This window comes from Thermobia domestica, chromosome 8 (assembly GCF_964235325.1).
Source record: "Thermobia domestica chromosome 8, izTheDome1.hap1.1, whole genome shotgun sequence".
Classification (NCBI taxonomy): domain Eukaryota; kingdom Metazoa; phylum Arthropoda; class Insecta; order Zygentoma; family Lepismatidae; genus Thermobia; species Thermobia domestica.
Genome location: NC_137461.1, coordinates 257,944,664 through 257,970,376, shown reverse-complemented (window position 1 = coordinate 257,970,376; position 25,713 = coordinate 257,944,664). Strand labels below are relative to the sequence as shown.

The window sequence follows — 25,713 nt, the reverse complement described above, 5'->3', positions numbered from 1 at the left end:
GACGTCTCTCGGCGAGCACACTATCCGGGGAAAGGGAAGGAAGAAAGGATTGGGGAAGGAAGGAAGGGACCTGGGACCTACCACCTCGGTATTTGCCTGGTGTGAATGCGGAAAACCCAGGAAAACCTCATTCAGAATGGCTGGCCTGAAAAAGCTTTTTACACTTTTTCGACCGAATGCTCCCACCAGGAATCGAACCTGGGACCGCTCGCACCGAAGGAAAGAGCGTTAGCCACTAGGCTACATATCAGTTTTCTTATGTGCCATATTATTTATAAGTTAGGAGAATATCCGTTCTTCACACGGGGAGAATACGTTTCATTTTGGACTAAAGGGGTGAATTTGGATTTAAACGTCATCAGAAGTATCACAGTTCATCTCAGGGACCCCGACAACTATGGATTCAACATTAATATCGGTCGGGGGCCGCGGTGGCTCAGTGGTAGAGCGTTCACCTCTGGTGCTTGGGGTTCCGGGTTCGATCCCAGCCCCCGCCAAGTGGACTTTGTGGTGGACAAACACCTTGTGCGTGGGTTTTCACGGGGTTCTCCCGTTTTCTCCCACTTTTCTTCATTCTACCATTTCATTCATCATTCATCATCACCTTCTCCTTTAGCCTAACCGGCATAAGCGTGAAAACTCAAAAGATTTCATTTCATTGCATTTTAATATCGATCATTTTTGATCAATTTTATATACCTTTCCCCTCCTTCTCCCTTACGTTGCGCCGTCAAAGTGAAATGATAAAAACCATCTCAAGCCCGAACCTCATCTATGTGGAAAATTTGATGGAGATCGATCGGTTGGTTCAAGAGGTATGAAGTTACAAACATAGTTACTTTCATTATATATATATATATATATATATATATATATATATATATATATATATATATATATATATATATATATATATATATATATATATATATATACACACAATAGGTCATACGAAGTATTAGTAGCCTAAGCACGTTTTGCCAACCTGTGGTCAACAGACCCCAATAATTTTCATGTTATTATATGGCATATAGAGAGAAATGACGCAAATTTATAAATTATTTTCAGTATAACGGCAGCCTACATAGTAAATTCTTCGCATTCAGTGATGAATTGAGACTTTCTTTCAAGGTGATTTTTTTTTAAAAATTGTATGAGGGTATTTAACCCGTAAGTACTCGCGCCCTTTTTGTGACACTAGTACTCGCGCAGGGTCCAGTAGACCCCCAAATTGATATTTGTTTTATTACAATAAAAATATATTTTTTTAATAAATAAGACAATGTAGCGTAACTCTAGACATATTTTTAAAAGTATTTGCTGCAGACAGATTTTTTTAAACTTGTTTTGAGACATTTTCTATTTTCTTTTTCATCAGGACTTCTGGCTAGCAATACAAAAGTTACGTGGCTGGGGGTTTGTGAACACCCCGCGCGAGTACTTAAGGGTTAAAAAAATGAAGGAACTATCCTTTATATCTGTGTCTGAAAGGTGTAAGGTCTGATATTGCATTTATAAAATATTACAGTAGAAGACAAAACGTGAGTTTTCTTCCCGTATACACTGCTTAACATCCGACCTTTTGCCAATCGCTACCTACATAATTATGAGAGTTTTGACAACAGTCCTTATACCACTGACAGGAACGTATAGAATCACATACATACCAATAAAAAATTGTTTCTGAGAAAAGGAATATGTTAACCTCTGAGGTATAGATATATAGCGATCAGTACAAAAGCATATTTAATATTAGATTTTTCAGAAGGGATCCAGCGCTAATTCAGAAGTGTCAAAACTTTCCACTGTGACACTCTTGGATGCAACACTTTATATGCCTTCTGCTGAAAAGTCTGAAACAGTCACTATTAGGAAGGTAATAATTAATAATATATAATATTCTTCGATAACGTGTTCTACTCTTCTTGTTTGGTAGTACCACTGGCATCTGATTATTATATTAAAATCAGAATGCCTTGTTTCTGGGTTGTGGTTGATATTTACAAAATGATATACTTGAAACGTGAATTGAAAGGAAAATAATGATTTGTAGTTTATTTAGAAAGTTCTGTCTCAGTCAATAACATTTACACGTAAAACATAATGACTTTTGGCGGGCAAAGTAACATCAAGGAAGTTCTGTTCCTAGCAATATCTCGTCAGGGATTGCTCGAAGAAAGTATTCTTGGTGTGTTGGAAGAAAAAGATAGCAAGTCTACTGAGCTTAAAGAGAATGATAATGCTGAGTTTAAAGGAGATATATCTGAAGATATGGAAATATTCCATACACCTAGAAAGATTTTACTCATGCCAAAGGAAGAAACTAGAGTTTAGTGTATGATTAGCCGTTCAATGTCATCGACTGTTCAGGTATTGGAGTGATGGTCCTTTTCCTTGGAAGTATACCGTTGGTGATCAGAAAAATGGAAACACTTGTAGTTGGCAACACGTCAGATGTATGGGTTGGCGTTGATGTCGTGGCGCCCGCAGCGCCGGACCGCTGGTGGTGGTGTGTTAGGTCGGTCTCCATACTACGTCAGGCGCAGTGGAACAGCAGTGTCCAGTGGCTGCAGCAGACGGAGGTAGTGTAAAACGAGAGACCTCTCAGATTTTCAAAGAGGGCAAATTGTTGGTGCGCGGTTATGTGGAGTGAGTGTGACGGCAGTGGCTACTGTGTTAGGTGTGTCGCGTGGGACAGTGTCGAAGGTGATGACGGCCTACACAACACACGGGAAAACCACATCGGGGAAGCGGAACAGTGGGCGGAAGAAAATCATGAGTGACAGGTCACGCCGGGTATTAAAGCGCATTGTCACGCAGAACCGTCGTGCCACTGCGGAGCAAGTGACGGAGGAACTCAATCAGCACCTCCCCCACCCTGTTTCGACAATCACAGTCCGCCGCGATTACATGACATGAACTTGTGGGGTCGTGTTGCACGAGCCAAACCGCTTATCAGGGACCATAACGCTTTCGCACGCCGCAAATGGTGCCGCGAACATGCAACTTGGACCGTTGAGGACTGGAAACGTGTGATATGGTCGGATGAGTCATCCTTCACCCTATTCCCAACCACGGGCCGTGTTTATGTGTGGAGAACGCCCAAAGAAGCTTATGATCTGCAGTGTCTCCGCCCAACTGTGAAACATGGCGGCGGCTCGGTGATGCTGTGGGCCGCCATATCATGGTTTTCATTGGGTCCTGTGGTCACAGTTAGCGGACGAATCACTGCCAACGATTATGTCGCAATTTTAGGAGACCACTTGCATCCTATGGTCCGGATGTTGTTCCCGGACAATGACGCCATCTTCCAGGATGATAATGCACCCATTCGCACAGTTGGCGTTGTTGCAGCGTGGTTTGAGGAACATCGGGATGAAGTTCAACACCTCCTCTGGCCCGCCCAATCCCCAGATCTCAACATAATTGAATATCTGTGGTCCGTCTTGGAAACACGACTCCGGCGACGATTTCCACCTCCATCCTCTCTCACAGAACTGGCCGATGCCCTACACGAGGAATGGTGTAAGATTCCACTTGCTACCATTCACGACCTCTATGCCTCCATCCCACGTCGCATCAAGGCTGTTCTAAAGGCGAAAGGTGGCCCGACACCATATTAATCTGGTAAGTTGCAATTTCGTTCAGGTGTTTCCATTTTTCTGATCACCATCTGTATGTAATTGAATCCCACCAGAACCCATAAGAGAAAAATATGTAGAGACCTAAGTGTGTGTTGGTGGAGTAAGAAATCTAGACGCGTCTTAAAAATTCCCACTGCTGACATAGTAAAGTCAATAGCTTCAGTGCAATTCTTTCAAAAGTTCGAAGGATGTTCCAGAATAAGCAAAGACAAAACTTACAGCTTGGGGGGGGGGGGGGCACATTGGCTCAATGATAGAACACTCACCTCTTGTGGGTAGGGTTTCTGGTTCGATCCCAGCTCTTGCCCGGGGGTCTCCCGTTTCCTCCCACTTCCACCATTATCATCTATCTTATCATTACCATCTCCCTTACCCTCGGTGCATAATCATGGGACGTTGAATTTAAAAAGAGGTAGAGGTAGATTCTGAGTAGGCGAGATAGATAGAAAGGAAAAACATAATATGGCAGTTGAGGGAATACAGTGTACATGGAACATTTAGCAAACTTGAGTAAAATACATGTTGCATAATTCTGAATTTAACTACGCACAGTACGAACAGTATGTAAAAGTGTGATGGACGAAACAGATCCAATAGAACGTATCGTGGTACAAACGCATAACATGATATGTATACTAGCAGACATAAATAGAGATACTTTTTTCGTTGGGGCCGTGGTGGCTCAGTGGTAGAGAATTCATCTCTGGTGCTTGGGGTCCCGGGTTTGATCCCAGCCCCCACCAAGTGAACTTTGTGGTAGACAAACACCGTGTGCGTGGGTTTCCTCGGGGTTCTCCCATTTCCTTCCACTTTCTTCATTCCACCATTTCATTCATTACTCATCAACACCGTCTCCTTTAGCCTAGCCGGGATAATCGTGGGACGTAAAACTCAATTTCATTTCATTTTTTACTTTTTTTCATGGAATCTGGAAAGTCCTCAAAACTGTCCCTGCTGTTTTTGGCGACATTTGTTAGAGATTTATGACCCCTATTACCTAAAAATCAACGTTGCCATATACCTCTGTTGTCCCTTTATTTTCCATTCATTGCTTTTTTAAAAATGCTGAATTTCGATAGGGTCTATACAAGTGTTACGGAAGTACGGCAATATTGAAGAAAATGACAGCGAACGTGCTGCCTAAGATCAGCCGAGGGCTGTGTGGAGGAAAATGAGTAGTGGTTGGGGCAGGAGATCTCTAAGTTTGTCTGCAACAGTACTTGTGTTCTGTATTATAGTGTGTTGCAGCAGGGTTATTATAGATTTGTTTAGGTGGGAGCCAACGTACTCAGATTTGAGTAGAATTTCCAATTTTTCATTAGTATGTTATTACACTATTGGTTAAAATGTATATAGATCTCAAACTCAGAGGGTATACCTCTCCTGAGGTGCCAAGTGACACCCATGAGTATATAGTATGTACAATTAAGTTTATATGGTAAAAATGTATTTTAGCAGATTTTGACTGGGGTCCGCGCAGATCCCAAGTTAACGATAAAGTAAAATTTCTAAGGATGGCGTCATAAGGTTAAATTAATGAAAACACTATCGCAGATCGTAGTCAGTAAGAAAGATTGCCTGTCAGTGGAAGTTATTGAAAGTATTTTCAAATGTATATTTATCATCTCTCTCTCCTGACTGTACAAGGCATAATCTTAGAATGTCAAGATTTCGTTTAATTTGATACTACTTACAAATTTCTGTAATTCCTGATTTTGTAGAGTTCTAAGCTCTCGACTCTTCCCTGAAGTCTTGGTCACGGAAATTAAAAACAGAAAGAAAAATATTAGAAACATCAAAGAATAAAAAGGAACGGACTTACCAAGGGAAGAGCTGTATTGTTCAAAAAACACGTTGTCAAGTGCGTCAACGACCTCCGAATGAGTTGATGCGAACAAATATGGCAAGAGTCAAATTGTGCACCTTTCCTGTTCCTTGTTGGCTAGGTTGCCAACACATATTATTTAAAAACTCATGTAACCTTCCAACGGGGAACAGGAAAGGCGCACAAATTGACTCTCGCATCAACCCCATCCAGAGATCGCTGGCACACTTGACGTGTTTTTTTGGTACAACACAGATCTTCCCTTGGTAAGTCCGTCCCTTTTTATTCCGTGATGTTTCTATTCTTTTTCTTCCTGTTTTTAACCCCGTGACCAGGACTTCAGAGGAGAGTCGAAAGTTTGGAACTCTAAAAATTCAGGAATTACAGAAATCTGTAAGTAGAATAATAGTTACAATTCCTGAGCGTGGTTTTGCAATGTCTGAATTCGTTTAATTTGATTCTCTATTAGCAGCGTTCTTATTTTACGATGTAAAGGGCTTATCAGATGGCATGATATGAAAATAAAACTTGAAGACTATAAATAATACGGAAGTGTAAACTAGTACGTGATATATCAGTATACTTAAAGGTATTCACTTTTGCTTTTTTTAATTTTTCATCATTTAATGTAATTTTTTAAACGATCATAAAAAAAAAATTTGCAGGAGCAAAAGTGAATATATTTGAGTTTATTGATAAGATTGCTCTTCAGGCTATTTATATTACAATAGTACGAGATAGTTGTTCTCCTGTGGCAGATGAGATTCACAGTTATGAATGTTCCTTTGACTTTTTATATGAAACATTTATACAATATAGCTTCACGGAATAATAGTAATTAGTGATAAGGAGTAAAGATATTTTATTTAGTTTTTCCCTTGACTAATGATGAAGTGTGCTTTTTAGCAAATTTGTTTCATATAGCAAGGCGTGTAGCTACTTCTATTTGTATATAGAACTAGTATCAACATGTCTACGTAATAAATATGTTAAAATATTTGTGTTATCGTAATACATAAATAAGTGAGTTTTTTTTTATTATGTTTAGATTTAGATATAGAACTGAGGAGTGACACAGTGATGCAGCTTGTAGGCCTATTAATTTCCAGACCTCAGACTAAAAGCAGATTCGACATACCATATTCTGGCACTGAACACAGGTAATAATCATTCTACTAGTGTAAAACAAATTTCATGCTAAAATGTTTGTATGTGGTTGCTTTATGAAAATCACCGAGCCCATTCCGATACTCAATCTTCACTTTTAACAGTCATAGCATAGTTAGATATTGCACGATTGTAAAACATTTCTATTTAGAAAGATCGGATACTACGAGAAGATATCAAGAAGTAATGCCTCCTCCTTAATAATGCACCAATCAAGATAGATTATATATCATAGCGAAGCCTGTAGCCTTTTTCTACATATGCCTACTGTTCTATATAGGACTAATCATCATTCAGTTCAAAGGATCTACGCCAACGTTCAACTTAAGTGTCAAATCCATGCTGAAAAATATCTGAATGAGACGTGGAGAACCACTATGACGCCATTCCATCGATTGCACTTTATTCTCTGAGTGATACAGATATGTTCATGTTTCATCTCCAATGACCCAATCTTTGGAAAAGTCGTTCTGATGTGCTTCAAACGAGGAGCTTGTGCGATACTTCCACACGTTTAGCGAGCAGATCTGTGGTCAGTTCTTTGAGAACGATTCCACATACTTTGTAGAATCCTGAACTGCGTATGTCGTATGGCTTTTAATTAGAGGTTATGAATACGTGCTTCCGAAGTATGTAATATACAGTAATGAAAACACTGAGTTGCAGGATTTCCGTAAAAGGTTCGACAGTATTGAAAGTACGAAAACTCTTGTCTCCATGTGAATATTTCACTTAAGATGGACCCTAGATGGGCTTGAGGGGAAATAGTTGAGTAAGAGAGAAGTAGGTCATGCTGGTAGTTTTAGATATACGTAGTATAATATTAGTTGGACACCAAAGTTACAAGAAATGTTGGAAATGACCCTTATTACCTTCAAATACAAATACAGCTACCACCTCACAAGACCGTATGTCCAAACTAGGAGATAAATTTTGAAAGTGAATTTAGTAAACCAACTTCTGTTTCAGTAAGGGGATAGAATTTACCTTTGGAAAGCGCATCCACATTAAAAAAAAAAAATAAATAAATAAAATAAAAAATAAAAAAAAATAAAATAAAAAAGAAAAGCTGTTTACTGTCTGTTCTGATGCATGTCGACAGACAAATGGGCATAGCAGTTTTATAAAAAATTCCCTAGGTATACATGGCAATTTGGAAATTTAAAATTAGGTAGAACACCGTCTTGCATTAGTACATCTTGTTACAACCAACCAGAAGAATATCTTTCAACATCGAAGTTTCCCCTCCTCCTCCTCCTCTGTATATTAACACTTGCGGTATTTTACATGAGCCTGAAAAACTGCCCCAGCTGTTCCGATCCATACATATACAAAGAATTGCTATTGATGGCGACTTTCCAGTGTCGTGTACCTCTTGTTCTCACGGGTGTTTGTGGAAATTGGTTGTTTCAACACAAAATGAATTTAGTTTCTACTTGAAACGAAAAGAATGAAGATGATGATGAGAAAGTCAGGAGCATACATACAGATGTATCGGATACAAGGCCATTTCTGCCTGATAATCTGTTGGTAATACGAGTAGAACTGTTGGTCGTGTAACATTCTCCAATAATCACTGGTACATATTCACATTATGCGTATCTTTTGCACTGATGATGGGATTGTTGACAATATGAGTCCTGGGATATGCTTTTCTACGTACTTGTCTGCCCATAGTAGGCAGTGGAAGCTTCAAATTGATATTCTGGCATAAACATTGATATAGGTAACTATTGTTTTCCAGTCTGGATTTCCGTCTGCGAAAACTTATATAAAATGCATAATCTCATTCGTGGAACGCATCCTTGCTGTAGTACACTGAAGCCACGATAATTTTGTAATCAGTGAGTAGCTTTTGCTGTAACAGTGAGTAGCATTTGCGACACACACCCGTGAACGCTCACACCCACAGTTATCTACAGAATACATATTTCTATTATATTCCCCTTCTTATGTGTTACTGTAGTTGATAAGATTATCCACCAGTTTACTGTTCTATCTATTTCCACATGCCACATGTTGTTACTATTAAAGCTAAAGCAGTGTTTCAGTATTTAATATATATATTTGAAAAATATACTTAAAAAATAAAGTCTCATAATGTGCGCAATGCCTTTCTTTTTATTTCAGTGTAATAAAACTTCCGCCACAAATGCCAGGACAACCAGCTTTCGACATAACCGTGATCGTTGACCCTGTTTCTAGAGGAGCCCAGAAAGTTGGACCAATTCTATCTGTTCTCCAGGAGGTTATTAACTGCAACATTCGAGTGTTCTTGAATTCCGTGGAGAAGATAAGTGGAATGCCATTGCAGAAGTGAGTGGTGGTGTGTTTCCTTTCCTTTTCGATATTTCTTTCATTCTTAGACATAATAATTATATCTGTAATTTATGAGTCTAGAATGTTTACTGCAAAAGTATAGTACGTGCCAAAGGTTACCACGTAGATACAAAGTTAGATACACTGGTTGGGCATGGTTATCAGATTTGAAGACTTTACCAGTAAGGAACGTCAGAATTTTAGAATGGTATTAAGTGAAAATGATGTCATAACGATTTTTTTCTTTTTATTGGGAAAATTAATTAATTGTATTCCGTTTTTGGAGATAATGCTCAAATGTTCTCCTGTGCTCCGGTGAGCGGAATTAATTACACGAAAATTTCCTCGGATGCGTTTTGTCGATACATAGTGATGTGAACTGGCCACTCAGATCATGTGATATCTGCCTCTGTGATTATTTTGCATAGAGGTATCTCAAGTCTCAGATGTATGAGCCGTGGTGGCTCAGTGGTAGAGCGTTCGCCTTGATCCCAGCTCGCACCAAGTAATCTTTCTGGTGGTCAAACACTGTGTACGTGGATTTCCTCGGGGCTCTCCTGTTTCTTCCCACTTTTTTCATTTCTCGGGGCCGCGGTGGCTCAGTGGTAGAGCGTTCACCTCTGGTGCATGGGGTCCCGGGTTCAAGCCCTGCTCCCGCCAAGTGAACTTTGTGGTGGACAAACACCGTGTGCGTGGGTTTTCTCGGGGTTTTCCCGTTTCCTCCCACTTCCTTCATTCCACCATTTCATTCATTTCTCATAATCACCGTCTCCTTTAGCCTAACCGGCATAACGTGGGACGTAAAACTCAAAGATTTCATTTCATTTCATTTTTTTCATTCATTTCTCATCATCACCGTCTCCTTTAGTCTTTTCAAGCCTCAGATGTGAGAATAAACCACGAACAAATCTTGAACTAACGAAGAGCATATATACTCGCCATTGCTAATTTACCGCGCAGTATGTGCGCAAAAGTGGTTCAAAATTGGAACTTCAGAATCCATTTGACCCATCGAAGCAGAAGACATTTGAACAATATTATCTTTAAAACATCTCATTGTTTGCTTTTATAATTAAAATAATTTCATTATCACTTGTAGTTTACACTATATCTCATTTTAAAGTTCTGACAATATTATTGGTAAACCCTGTTGTTTCGTGATTATTCACAGTAGATAATAGGAAAAACTGGTCAAAAATACTAAACATGAAATTAATTTATATTAACAATTTTCAGTTAGAAAAAAAACACACGAAATTTCGTTACAAATGCTACTTTAATATTACTTATAATCACGGTACAAAATAGGAATTATAATTATAGTGATATTCGATAAAGAAATTGAAGTATGTAAGGATTTTAAAAATATATATATAAAAAGACTCTCTATTCCTTCGTTCTTGTATTAGAGGTAAGTAGTGCAACAATAAAGTGAAAGAAAACGAAAAGGCATGATAACTTAATCGTTGCATCAACAGAACATATCTTGTTCGAACAAAGAAATTTCGGAGCGGAAATGGGAAATAAATTACGTATCAGAAAATAATAAATGGCCAATAATCACACTGGCCACCAACCTCTTTTCGAAAGCCCTATACTCTTACCTAACTGAACTACACTAAACTACTAGTCCAACAGCCTTACCATCTGGCTTGCAGTACTCATGTCTTTTGGTGATGTTTAGTTAGCACATCGGCTCCCCTTACCTTCATGATAGCTTTCTAGACCGGAGTTCGATGTTTCTCTTTTTGTCTAGCTCCCCATTTGTCCTCACGACGTTGGATAGGCGCCGCAATGCCAACACCATCTGATGAGTGCAAACGATCACTATCTTTTCTGAACGAACCCCAGCACAGTTTGGTTTCGTTGATTTCACGAGGAGCGGTATTCCAGTACGTCTAGGGCATTGGCTCATTCTCACTTGTAGTCGGAGCTTTTTTTAGTGTTTTCGGTCATTTCACTAGTTTTTGGAAAGTACTTCAGCGTATAGTTATTTACAATTTAATTTTGAAGAACAGGATCTACTCATATACGTATGGTAATCATTATTATTTTGTAATTGTATAAAGTATGATATTTATATTAAATATTGTTGATAAAGTGAAGGAAAACAGTTTAAGTGAATTAATGGGATGGAATGCAGACTTTCAATGTAACGTCCCCATGTATTATTCTACTAGGCTAAGGAAGACGGTAATGATTGAATAAAACTGTGGAAGAAAGTGGGAGGGAACGGGAGAACCTGAAAAAATCACGCACACGGTATTTGCCCAACAAAAACCCACTTGCCACGAACTGGGATCGAATCAAAGACCTCACCCACTACAGGTGAGCGCTGTACCAATGAGCTATCGCGGCCCGACTTTCAGTCAATTAATGTGTATGTGAGAGTTTTTTTAACTTGCTAACATCGATAAGGCACATTCCTTTTATTAATGTTAGTAGTGGACAAAAATAATACAATCTGTTGATGCAGTACTTGCATATTTCATTCCACCTCATCATTATTGAAAGTTTTTAAATATTATTAGATGCTATATGCGGAATGGAGGATTAACAACCATAGACTGTATCCTTTGTAGGTACAAATTGAATGAAGGTTAGAATTGAGGGGGGAAATATGCACTGAGACCGGGGATCAAACTTGATATTAGGGATATATTATCGGTGGTTAATCATTACGTACATATGGTACTCAAAATTAAGCCTTTTGGAAAGCCTATATGTATGCCCTTTCTAAAATAGGTTATAGTTATAGTCAAATAAGTAAACCGTGTACGACAAAAGGTTTTCGTATGTCAAAGATAAAGATCAATACTATGTTCAGTCGCACCAATCGAGCAACTTTGCTGTTGATGAGCTCCAATATCGGGCATTTAATGTATCTAAGACTTAGGAGTACCCGCGGTACGGTACTCAAAGTGCGTTTCTTAGTGTGACATGAGAATCCACCGTATGACGAGAATTAAAATGCAGGGCGATAGCTAACAGACAGGACTTGCACATTGAGTTCAACCACTGGTGAAGTCACGGTATTTCTTAGCTGCCAAATTCGTTACCATAATCGTGAAACGACCTTCTGTAATATAAAATCTTTGGATAATACTAGCCCTTCAGCTGTTCTGTGAGAAAAATTTAGTGTAATGATTTTTCTTGTTTCATCTTGATATCGTTCAGTCTGTTACCTCATCAGTTTCAAGCAATTCTGAAAGGCATTTAATTGACTGTAAACATTTGTAATAAGTAACGATAATTATAAAATAAAGAAACAAAATTGATGTGTACATTAATTATTATCTTGATGTTTTTGAAATTGTATTGGATATACTGCCTTGATCAAAAAGTTCTCGGAATCATCACCATGTGCGCTCTCAGCAATCTGATCTTACCTTTTCTTTTTCTGTAAGTTGCCATAGCTGTTAGCGATATTCCATCCCAATTTGAACTGAACATCCTAGTTTGCCATTTGTGTAAGTGATGCAGTGTTGAGTACATCTGTTTGGATGCATGTTTCGATTTTTTCAATGGAGTTAATTTTGCAGCAACGAATGTGTATTAAATTTTGCGTTAAAGACGTATTCAATGGTGCTAAGACATTGAAAATGTTAGAAAAGTGTTTCGGCAATGATGCTCTAAACAAAACAGTGCTTTACCACTGGCTAGCATCCAATGAGCGAAGACCGAAAAAACCCCATCGTTTTCAGTCGAAAACGGTGATGCTCGCAGTTTTCATGGATTACAAGGGTGTTGTACTCATGAATTTCTGCCAGAAAGACATACAGTCAACAAGGAGTATTATTTGGGCATTATGAAGCGTTTGTGTGAAGCAATCCGCCTAAAAATAAAAGTTCTCTGGAAAAACAACTTGTGAATTTTGCATCATGATAACAGAGTGTCGGCCATTGCTATGATTATCCACGAGTTTCTCACCAAAAACGTAACTAATACTATTCCACAACCATCGAATTCACTGGATTTAGCTCCATGCGACATTTTGTGGTTTTGAGAACTGGATCAAGTGCTGGCGTAAGTGCGTTACAGTCGATGGGGATTACTTAGAAGGGGACAACATCAATTTTCAGGAATAAACATGTATTTTTAATTTTGTGAGTGAATTCCAGCAACTTTTTGATCAAGGTAGTATTTTGAACGTTCCTGTAGGAAATAAACATAATTTAATAGTGTATTTTTGTGATGTTCTTATGTTGATAATTTCTTTTGATAGTGGAACCTTATTTTCCAGCTTCTATCGTTTTGTTTTGGATCCGGAGATCCAGTTTACTTCTGATGGCCGATTTGCTCCAGGACCAATTGCTCGCTTCTCGAATCTGCCAACATCACCATTGTTTACTCAAAATATGCATGTTCCGGAGAACTGGCTTGTGGAGTCCATTACAAGTCCATACGATCTTGATAACATTCGTTTGGATGACGTAGAAAGTGTTGTATATAGGTGAGTGTATCTTAAAGAATGTCTATCCAAAAAGAATTCATGAATTGGTCATTGTTCTTAAATATTGTATGACATCCTGTTTGATGATGCGGGACATCGTTCTCTTCGGTATATCCATCTCCCGTTCCATGATTTTCTGTTTACGAAGAATTCGCGCAACTACGGCTTTCACAGCCGCTGGCGTCCTTAAAGTTCGCGGGCGACCATTTCTTGCTCTTATCGATCGAGGAGGTGTCATTAAACCGTTTGACGCACCGTTACGCAAATTTTTGCGTAATATGCAAAGGCTTTAGAAAATTGAAAATCTCTACCGGTGACTTGCGGCACAAACTGGGGACTAGTTTGCACTACAGGTTCAGCACAATGTTATGTAAACAAAGCTGGTCGCAAACGTCAGTCGAATTGCCGTGTGGCGTTAGTGAATTTAATGACAGAACTTATGGCAAGACGGGGTATATTTTTTAATCCTTTCTTTCGTAATATGATTTTTTTTATAGTTCTTCCTTTTTTTCTTTCTTTCTTTCAGCCTATTGTAGACTATCTTTACCCTTTTTTTCTATTTTTGACCGGTGTCACTTCTTTCCCAGTAATATCAAATATAGTATTTCCTGATTTGGCAACCCAATTATTAATGAGACTACAGTCCCTGAATAAAGGAACCACTAAAGTGTTGTCTATAACAACAACTGAAGATATTTATACTTCACTAAAATTTCCATATTTTTATTTATTTCCTTATTTTTTTCAGTGAGTTTGAACTGGAATACTTATTGTTAGAAGGACATTGCTTTGAATTAACAATGGGAAATCCGCCCAGAGGTCTTCAGATCACTTTGGGAACAAACCAGCAGCCTGTTGTAGTAGACACCATAGTAATGGCAAATCTCGGCTACTTCCAACTGAAGGCAAATCCTGGAGCTTGGATTCTGCGTCTTCGACAGGGGAGATCAGCAGATATCTTTAATATTGTCAGGTAGGTGTAGATATTCAAATATTGGAACTGTCCCTCAATTTAAGGTGTTTTTCGCGTTGCTGTTGTAATACAGACAGATATGCGTAAATTCTGAGATGTGTCGATAAAGAGTGTTAATAAGGACGGTAGAGAGAATATGAAAAAGCTTCTTCGTACAGTGGAATACATTCCTGCGCACTGTACTGTTTTGGAGCACCAACTGATTGCTACTACTGTTCACTCTACAGATTCGCTGCTTAAAATAATTTCAGTGCTATCACTGATCATGCAGCTACAAAATTCTTACTGATATGTGCTGTTCAAGTTCACATGGAAAGCAAGAAGCACTGAAATGTAAGTTTTCCAGCGTACTAGAAGTTTTCTAATGTAGTAGAGAACGCCCCATCAAATGCTTGGAGGTAGGAAAAAATATTTTCGTGAGCAAACCTTTTCTGGTATGAAACACTGTAAGATCATAGACGATACGATTGGGACGGATCCGACTCACTGCTGTTTCAGATTTTCAAAATTCGTTGGAAAAAATAGTACTTTTAAGGAAACATACATATTTTAGTAATTTATAATCATATAATAAACTCTGCTTCCCTCAAACTAGGAAAACTCACATATTATACTGATAAATAAATAAAGAACAATAAATATCAACTGCAGTTGAAAGACCTATAAAAATATTATTCATTTCTTTTGTAAAACATGTGAGGTACTTGCCGAACTAGGGATATCTTTAATATACAGCCTTTGGGGAAAAATGCAGAAGTGCAGTCAAAATTTGATTCTTCTGTCACACACGAACTTACTTATCAAACAACACTGAATGAAAAGTAACGCTTGAATTGGATCTGATGCAGTCTGTACCATTTGAACGCTAGAATATGCATCCCATTCCATGGTTAAGTACTCACGTAGAGATGATGACAAATCAAATCCTATAAATTTAGAAATACGTGGTAAACGCCAGATGGTACACTACTACATTCGCAACATAAACATCTCTAAAAGGAATGAATGGATGGCTTTATAATACAAGGCTCATTTTCGGTGCAAAAAGTTATGAGTTCAATACCAAATCAAGCTGGCGTGGGGTGAACATAATCATATTAGGACCTTTTTTTTTTTACGATTTTTGTTTCTTTTTATCATGTCACCAATTCTATAACCATCATTCATTTTTATTTATGAAACTCCTGCTAATCTAGAGCATTAATTCCGAGCTGGTCGGTATATGATGTGTGTGCGCTCTTTCACGATTTGAGAAAATCAGAGAGAAACGCAATTAGAGAAGGAGGGGAAGTGATGGCGTACGGGAAAGAAATAATGTGGTTTTGGTAGTGTATGCGTGGTTAGAGTTCTCTGACTAGTATCCCTGCAAAACCATCGAAAACGCTATCAATGATCTTGTTTGCCTGTTACCATTGCTTTTTATCAATGTCAGAGTACCTGCCAGCTCCTTCTCCTCTCCATGTGATTTATTAAGAAGGAAAGCAGCAAACTGTGACGTCGCAGAGCATTCAGTTGAAAATGATTGGTCTATTGATGAAAAATACTCATAAAATGTTTCATGTGGAGTGTTGTACTGTATGGGGCAGAAACATGGACATCACGCAAAAATGATAAAAACGACTAAGAAGCTTTCGAAATGTGGATGTGAAGAAGAATGGAGAAAATTAGTTGAGTCGAGCAGAAAACGAATGAGAGGGTGTTGGAAATAGTGGGGGAGAGAAGAGCAGTTTTAGATATTATTCAGAAGAGGAAAATAAACTGGTTGAGACATTGATTAAAAAGGAACCGTATTATGAGGGACGTGCTAGAGGGTATGGTGGCAGGAAAGAGAGGGATATAGTGAAGGAGACTACAATTAATGGACGATATCAATGCAGAAATATCCTACATGAAGCCAAAGAGGTTGGCAGAAGACCGTGGAGCATGGAAGCTTCTCAGTTACAGCAAGTGACTTACCAATAAGAATAGCAAGTGAATAATGGCAGAATACCTATGATGATGATGTTTCGTGTACCTATAAAATTAAGTGTATATAGCAATACAAGGTAGTTTTAGCACCTAACACAGAGTGCCTTGATATTCAGTTATCAAATGAAATTTAAGTCTATCTAACATAAATTTATTAATGTCGTATTGTTGTATTGATTAGTCAGAGTTTTATTCATTTATTTTTAAGTTGTATGTTTTGTTATGTAACTATTTAATAATTTTATGTTTGAAACCGTAATAAGTGCTTTTCTTCAGCATGAAAAGCACTTTATATTACTTCATATTCTTTTATTTTATTACTTTTTTAAATTTATGTCACAATATCAAATTATTCCCTACTTTGTTTCGATCGTCTGTTTTTGTCACTCTCACATTAGTGTTGCAATAAAACTGAAAGTTGGCAACGCAAACTAATGTTATGGGTAATACCTGAGTTTCGAATATTTGATATCTCAAGCTGATATACAAGAACCTGACATTTCGTACTCATATCTCTTCGGAGTGCAGAAAATAGTTTACATACAAAGAACGAAGAATTATTTCTTACAAAATATATATTGCTTAAAAACTTGATTGCAATTTTAGATTTCACTTCATTAATATAGACTGGTTGTTTTGCGTATAGCCTACTGTTCGTTATAGGTTAAAATCGTGCCGAATGAATTGAGGGCACAGGGGCTCAGTGGTAGAGCGCTTACTTCTGGTGCGTGAAGTCCATGGTTCGACCCCGGCCAAGTAGATTTGTGGTAAACAGCATCGTGTCCGTGGGTTTTCTCAGGTACTCCCCTTTTCTCCCACATTCTCATTTCACAGTCCCTCTCTCATCATTTAGTTGCCTTAATCATTCGTTTGTTTTAGCCTAAAGTTTATAATCATGGAACGTTAAATTCAAAAGTCCATTTACTGTATACGATAACTCTTCAACGAAGGCAGTTTTGGGCCACGGTGGCTCAGTGGTAGAGCGTTCACCTCTTGTGCATGGGATCCCTGATTCGATGCCAGCCCGCGCCAAATTGACAGACATCGTGTGCGTGTGTTTTTTCGGGGTTCTTCCGTTTCCTCCCGCTTTATTCATTTCACAGGGCTCATAGCGAGTTACTTTTTTTTAAAAAAAAAAAAACTAAAAGTTACTTTTCTTTTCAAGTTGGTCACTAAAAGTTACTTTTTTCAAATTTGTCACTAAAAGTTACTTTTTTGGGAGGTAAAGTGACTTTTTCGTGTGATTTATGTTTTGCATTGTCAGTTTTCTAAGAAAATTATAAAAATAAATGGAAAAAGGCAGAAACTTGTTACTCATTACTCGTCTGAAAGCTTCAGTACTTGCTGCCACATGTAAAACAGTCAGCTTTATTCTCAGTTCAGCTTTTATTCTTTCTAAAGCACAGTGGATGGTTGGTGGATGCTTAAGCTCTTAAGGTGGGGTTGAGGACCTTCCTGTGTCTATTCTTTCTTTTATCATAATAGTCTTTTAGTTTTCTCTCGTAGTCATTTTACCTCCCAAAAAAGTAACTTTTAGTGACCAACTTGAAAAGAAAAGTAACTTTTAGTTTAAAAAAAAAAGTAACTCGCTATGAGCCCTGTGAAATGAATAAAGCGGGAGGAAACGGAAGAACCCCGAAAAACACACGCACACGATGTCTCGTAATAGTTAACGTTGTGTTTGTGTAGTTCATCATGTTCGTCTTGTAATTTGCTTCTTGTATGTTCTTTTTAAGAGTAGGTGATGAATTGGAATATTTCACAGCTTTGAGAACTCTCAGTACTAAGTTAAATATAATGTCTGAGATGAAGAAATTCGGAAATAAACATTATCTTGAGTTGAGAAAAGCGAAGTAAGAAGTTCTTAATTATTCTAACAGTAGCGATAGTTAATGTTAAACCAAAGAAACCACTTAGCGTAACAGCCCTTTGTTGGGTCTGAGCCGTTCTTATGCCACTTATTAGGACCGGCTGAACTACGACCTAGCAACTAACATGTGGCCAGCACTCTGCGTCGCTCTGTCTCTAACAAGCATAAGAGCTTTCTAAACCTAGTGACCCCAAATTTGCCTCGTGATGCTGGGTTAGACGCCAAAAATTGGAAAACACCGGCCGGGAATTGAACCTGAGACCTCGCGAATGTGAATCCAGCGCTCTAACAATACATTACAGTGCTCCCATGATAATTAATGTTGGATTTTAAAAATAAAATTACAGTCCGCAGCAAAAAACCTGCAACATGAGCATGTAAATTTATTGTGAAACGACGAAGTCTTTTGTTCCAAAATAAATGTGCAAGGGAGAACGCCGAGGTTTCTCCTGGCGTGATTCGTGCCACTTAGACATTATGTTCATTTTCTGCGCTGTTAGGCGTAGTTTCACAATAAACTTACATGCTCATGTTGCAGGTTTTCTTGCTGCGGACTGTACAACTTTCGCCATATAAAATTGACTTAATAGTTATTTATCTTTACAGCCACGACAATACAGATACTCCAGAAAATTCGGAGGACATTAAAGTATTAATAAGTTCATTCAGAAGTCACGTAATCAAATTAAAAGTGTCTAAGAAGCCCGATAAGATTAATATGGACCTGTTATCTGAAGAGGATACAAGCTCTGGCATTTGGAACTCTATAACGAGGTAATTTAAAATAAGGTAGTTTTTATTTTTTTGAGATCGTGCTTGTTTTGTGATGCTGTAGTAGCCACAGTGCTGTAGTAGTAGTAGTAAACAAATAGATTGTGACTAGTGTCGAATCTTGTAAGTACTGTTAAATTCCATAAATTACTATTATATTCTAAAGGATAGAAACTAATTTGGCTTACCCCGATCTGACTTTTTGGATAAAAATGTATTTATTTTTAGTTAATTTATGATAGCCATGTTGAAGCGCTCATGGGACCAAATTTCCTTGCGTGCCCGATTGTTAGTAGTCACCAAATTGATAACCTTTCTATACCTAAGTATGTTTTTTTATCTTTGCGTTCGTATTACAGCCCATGCTGGTAGGTCAGATAAAGTTTAGTTGGGGAGTGTGTGTATAGTATAGCGGACTCCCAATCCATTATTTCTTGCCTTTTAGGTCAGAGTTCACGTGGTTCGTAATTTATCACCAGAATTTCATTGCCCTTACTAAAATTGAACTCAGGATTCCACACACTAAAGGTGCACATTTTAACCGTTTCGCTACATGAGAAGAAATTCGGTTGAGCTTCTGAGACTTGAATTTGCAGCTTAACATGAGTTTCAAACTACATAAATGTTGAACCCCGATCTCCCTTGCCGGTGAAAGAAAAATTAATTACCCATCTTATATTCGGTGAAATCTGTAGTTTCGAAATTATAGTCTTGGGTTTAAGTTCTATTCTAGGTGAGGAGAATAATGTATTCCCGCAGGAATAAGAACATAAGGTAAGTACTCTGGGCTCATGCATTCTATTCTGTTGCTGTTATACAGCAAAGTGTTAAACGATTGTACTGCATGAGTGAATGAGTATCGACTATCTTTTATTGATCTTACACCTTCTCTTTCCAGTGATGACATAGAGGAGATTACCGATGATTCTCGGTATGTATTGATTTGTCCATCAGTGTTACTTTGCAGTCTGGTCTCAATTCCAGATTTACTGTGCAGTCTGGTCTGTTAGTGCATACTTTCCTCATCTCCATTGCATTCAAAGAAGTGTGCAATATTCTGATCCGTCTGTACAGTAAATCTGAAGTCTTATTATGTTTCTACAAAACTAACATGCTAGCTTTGGGTAAACGCTTATTAACATTATAAAAAACAGCAAATAAGTATTAAATTATCACATTCAGTATTATTCCACTGGGTTCAGTTTTAATATTCTTTGTCATAACATATTGACTGTATTAAGTTGTCTGATTATTACGATTGCGAGGAGTGTTCGAAGATATATATATACATACATATATGTATTATTATCATTACTAAAACTTATATATGTGAATAGACAATGTAATATGATTATACAGACATCTTCACTATTCTGATGCCTGAAATACACCATATTGTTCTTGAGTTTTAATATTTGCCTCCAGGGAAAGCTATGTGAGACGCGGACCTACAATTTAACGCGGGATCCGAACCGCAGGGAATGAAACCGGTGTCTCGCACCAAAAGACAAGATCGTGCATGTGATGCTCTTATAAAGGTGTTTTGAAAGATAACAATGAACGACCAGGTGTCGGGTTGTATGAAAGTGTTTCGTGAACATGGACGCAGTGTCTGTTACGCGCAATGAATGAAACGCCCGGTAGGGAAATTTGTAACCAGTGTGCGCATGTATACAATCTTAATTTAATATAAAAATATATAGTGCCATAATATGTTTCGTGAGTAATGTCTAATTTTAAAGTTCGAGTTGATGATGATGGTCGCACAGTTGATGAACGGTTCAGAAACAACAGACATGACTGTCGTTACAGTATCAAAGCCCTCGGAACACACAGATACTCTGGGCGACTATGTAGTATTATATATTATGTAGATCTTTAAAAGATTTAATATATAATTGGTTCAGGTTTTAATTTTATTAAACCTGTATATTTTTTAAAAATCTAGCTCCAGATTAAAAAGAAACCCAGAGGCTCAGTATAACAACCAAGCGCAAGCGGAGTATAAAAACGATTCTTTGGATGCCAATGCATTTACTCCTTAACCCTAGCTAATGCTGCAAGTAAGTCTCGGTGGTCTGATTCTCCTCTTTTTGCTGGTTCTAACGCCATTGGTTGCATTGTTCCGAATATCTACGTGAGATGTTTTGCAGTTTGACATACCTTTCCAGGTTTCACGGTTCGGAAGGCTCTAAGCTGCCTGAGTAAACAACATTATTATCAAGAAGTCCGGTATTCGAACCTTTCATAACCGAATTTCGTGCACGCTTTGCTGTTCCAAATTTCGTACCGAAAAACCAGAAGTCTTAGTGGTTGGGATTCCTATACATAGATATATTTCCATAATCAGAAACCCAGTACCAATTTTGGTGACATGAGAAGGACAATTGACTGCTCTTCCCGTCTAAAGCTTCGGGAGGCCTATATGAGTTGGGTGTATCTGTATATACTTCAACAATGATTGTAAGCGTATATCACTGAAGTGCCAAGAAGAACGGTCCCGGGCTCGATTCCCAGTGGGGACACTCGGTCGGAAAGATATATCTGCTTTTTCATTCCATCCATCCTGAGTGAACTATTCCCTGGGTTTTCCTCATCCACCAGACAAATGTCGGAATGGTACCTTACATACAGGTCCCAGGCCGCTTCCTTCTTTCCCTGGATAGTGTTCTCGCTGGGGGACATCATCCGTCATGCGTGACTGGCTTAAGGCTGTGGACGCCGGTAATACCCAGAAACATGTTTAAATAAATAAATAAAATCAAGTGTCAGAGAACATATTTTCCGTTTTCTAACTAAATGTGCGTTATATATATATATATATATATTTAAATAAAATGCGTAACTTCAAACCGGAAGCTCACCTTTATTCAATGAGCATACCTTTAGACGACTAAGTACTGAGCATTACACTTTTCTGAAAATTTTCTTTATCATCAAATCCGAAATAAAATATGCAGAACTCCTCGTAATAACACTGTCACTTGGACGCACTTTGCTTCAGTATTCCGCTTCAAAAGACGGTGTCACTATCTGAACGAACATATTGTCATTCGTAATCAAAAGTGAGAACATGCTTGTATAATCAGTTTATATTCCACATGATTTGTGTAGTTTTTACTTAGAATAGTTTAAAATAATTTTTACTACTTTAAAGTTTTGAGAATTTCAGATTATGATCTCAAATTTTGTATGGTATGGTGGTGTTATCAAACCGTTTTCAGGTGATTAAGTGTATAGTAGTATATATAAAAAACTTGGTATCTAATAATCCTTGATCGAAAGGTATGCTATTCGGTAGAATCGCGCAAAAACTGTTCACGAATATTACCATAGACAGAAGTGGACAGGTGTGTACCATACCACATTGTACACTCATGTGCAAAATTATTGTCGCATGTCTACAAATATGTTGTTGTAGGAGTATAATTTGATAACGAATTCGTCCGGTATTTCTTAGAGTGTTAGTATGTGTATAATCGGCAAAGACGTGTACGTGGCAAATTTCGTATCAAAAGAGGAGTAAATGATAACAATAAAACGAAAATAAAACTTTTTTGTCCATTTAGCAATATTTTGTTTTACTCACTCTAATTTTCGTATTTATAATTCTTTTCCAAAGAAATTTACCACAAATATACATTTCCCGATTATACACATAGTATCAGTATTAAAAGTACCCTGTAAAATCATTATCAACTTATATTCTTACAAGAAGACATTTATAGATATGCGACAGTCATTTTGGACATGAGTGTACATTGGCAGAAGGCATTTGTGTATCTGGACACCCACCAGTGAAACTTGCAAACAATAATTTAAGTCACATTATGGAACGGCAGAGTGCTAGCGTTCCATGTACCAGTTGTACCAGATTTATTCATCAGTCTTCCATTCACTTTTTTATTTCACTTCTCAAAATATTGTTAAAGGACCAAAGGAAATGTATAATTTCTTTATTATTCTTAGTGAAAATGATGCAACATTCATAGCTAATATTAAATTATAAGATCGTTTAGACACGTAACCAATAGTTCGTTGACTTAAACCATAACTGTTGTTTATATGACTTGATATTGCATGTTTATGAATGGTAAGATTATAACCGGTGATTTCTAAATTGCACTGAGAGGGAACCGCGATGGCTCAGTGGTAGAGCGTTCGCCTCGTTCCTGGTTAGATTCAAGCTCGTACCAAGTGGGCTTTGTGGTGAACTAACCGTGTGCGTCCGTTTCCTCCGACTTCCTTTGTTTCACCATTTCATTCATTTTCAGCATTATCATCGTCTCCATAGTCTCGATGCATAATCGTTGGTCGTTGAATTACAAATTTCATCTCATTTTATAAATTGCACTGGGGTATGAGGAAAGGTCTATCATTACAAGTTATCGTTTCCACTGAATTTTGAGATCGTTTGTTGTGGTTATATATGTCTTTCCCATGATTAAGCCTATAATAGATCACCTAGTTTGTTTTTTGAGCATGCGACCTAGCATGATTTCATTTACGAGGGGCATGCCGAAAGATTTCAGGTACTAAAATTTAAACAGTATTCCCGTATCACGTGTATACCTTCTAGTGGTGAAAGGTATAATTGCAAGGCTGCACGTTTATTCCTTTCAAAATTAGAGGGTTGGAAATATAAGTTAGTTTGAGCCTGTCAGTCTGCAACAATGGAGCTCGAGCTCGAGTGACGTGATTTTCGTGCAATGATCTTGTACAATTTTGAGTACGGTTTAACGCTACAGCAATGCCATGATCGTTTAGAAAAGTATTTTGGGTGCTCTTCCACTTCACACGCAACCGTTTTTAATTGGTTTGCGGACTTTGAATGCGGTCGACAAAGTCTGACTGATAAGCCTCACTCTGGGCGCCGTAACAGTGCAGTTACAGATTAAAATATCACAGCAGTAAGAAATCTTGTACAAGAGGATCGCCATATCACATACAAGAAAATGCAGTCAATTTTGAAGATTGCATCAACTGCAACCCAATCCATAATAAAAGATGGTCTCTGCGTTTCCAAGCGTTGCAGTAGCTGGATCCGACACATGCTTACGCGTGAGCAAAAGATGGCCATGTGGAGTGGTGTTCTTATATACTTAAAAAAATTTTCGCAAGGGAAAAGTAGACATTTATAATATCGCCACAGGTGATGAAACATGGATTTACAATTATGACCCAGAAACAAAACAACAGTCGACAGTATGATGTTTTTCGAAATGAAACCCCCACCTTCAAAAGTTAAACGAGTATGGAGCGTAGATAAAGTTAATGGTGGCACTTTTCTTTTCTCTAAGACCGTCGATCATCTATATGTTCTTAGATAATCGACGTACAGCAACAGCAGAGTGGTACGTTACTTACTGGCTTCCGAGTATCTTTGAAGCTTAGGGATCTGCCCACCGAAAGTTTCTATTGTCTCCCTTTCTTCTTCATCATGGCAATGCACGGCCATACACACCAGCAAAAACATTGGAGTTTCTAGAGGAAAGTGGAGCCCGTGTCCTACCACACCCGACTTATTCTTCAGACTTAGCCCCGTGTGAATTTGCATTCTTCCCAAAACTCAAGAAAAAAACTTCACGACATCATTTTCAAACAAGTGAAGAGGCTGTCGCAGCGTATAATAATGAAATTTCTGATATTTCAAAAAAAAAAAAAAAAAAAAAAAATTAAAAATATTTTACTCATGGTTTCTAAGAATGCAAACGTGTATTGATGCTTGTGGAGACTATTTTGAGAAATTGTAAAAGATTTTATGTAAATATATTGATTTTTTAATAATTATCTAAATAACTTCGTGCATGTCCTTCGTATCATAAAGCTTTCAGGAAATAGAAAAAAAAAGTCGTGATTTCAAGGAAATTTCCCATGACGTCTAGTTATAGATACAAAATTCAATGTTCTCTGCATCTTAATTGGTGTGAATCCGCAATTATGAATCAACTTTCTTCATAATTTTCTAGTTGCCATTCATTAGTGGGATAGTTGTGGAAATGTTTTACATTGTCAAGAAATGTGAGAAATCAAATTATGACGTCATACGATTTGGTGACAAATTGCTAGGAAATTTGAGTAGGTTATCACATGATCACTCTGTGCCGAAGTTTGTAAAACGTACATTCATGCAGAAGTTAGGTACTAATGTGTTCGAGATTTTGATCAACAAAAGATTCGGAACCAAGTAACTCATCCCAATGTGTTATATCATTATATTTTACAAAATCTGCATAAGGCAATATAGACTTCATCATTGTATTTCTTTTACAATTCTAACCCAGATTTGGGCCGCGGTGGCTCAGTGGTAGAGCGTTCACCTCTGGTGCTAGGGGTCCTGGGTTCGATCCCAGCCCCCGCCAAGTGAACTTTGTGGTGGACAAACACCGTGTGCGTGGGTTTTTTGGAGTTCTCCCGTTTCCTCCCACTTTCTTCACTCCACTATTTCATTCATTATTCATCATCATCCGTCTCCTTTAGCCTAATCGGCATAAGCGTGGGACGTAAAACTCAAAGATTTATTTGAATTTTGCCCTACTCTCTCGCTCCATCATTTTCCATCTATACGCAAAGTAAGTTATTATGGTGTAAGGTATTATGTACAAATATGGACTATTTTGATAAGTTTACTAGAGATTTATCATTTTAAAAAAAATAACTTTGGTATATTTTGAAAGTGAATGGGAGACTTCTGAATACTCGTAGATTCATATGCGATGATTC

The 25,713-nt window shown here is 37.8% G+C and overlaps 1 protein-coding gene across 1 annotated transcript in view; it reads left to right on the top strand.

Annotated features, from left to right (window-relative positions):
- Uggt (UDP-glucose-glycoprotein glucosyltransferase) overlaps positions 1-25,713 on the top strand; it is a 126,012-nt gene that overhangs the window by 55,916 nt on the left and 44,383 nt on the right. The window contains exons 14-19 of the mRNA XM_081767866.1: positions 6,518-6,629; positions 8,767-8,952; positions 13,199-13,408; positions 14,157-14,381; positions 18,826-18,993; positions 19,889-19,921. Coding sequence (XP_081623992.1) covers positions 6,518-6,629; positions 8,767-8,952; positions 13,199-13,408; positions 14,157-14,381; positions 18,826-18,993; positions 19,889-19,921 — 934 coding nt within the window. The remainder of the gene's footprint in view (positions 1-6,517; positions 6,630-8,766; positions 8,953-13,198; positions 13,409-14,156; positions 14,382-18,825; positions 18,994-19,888; positions 19,922-25,713) is intronic.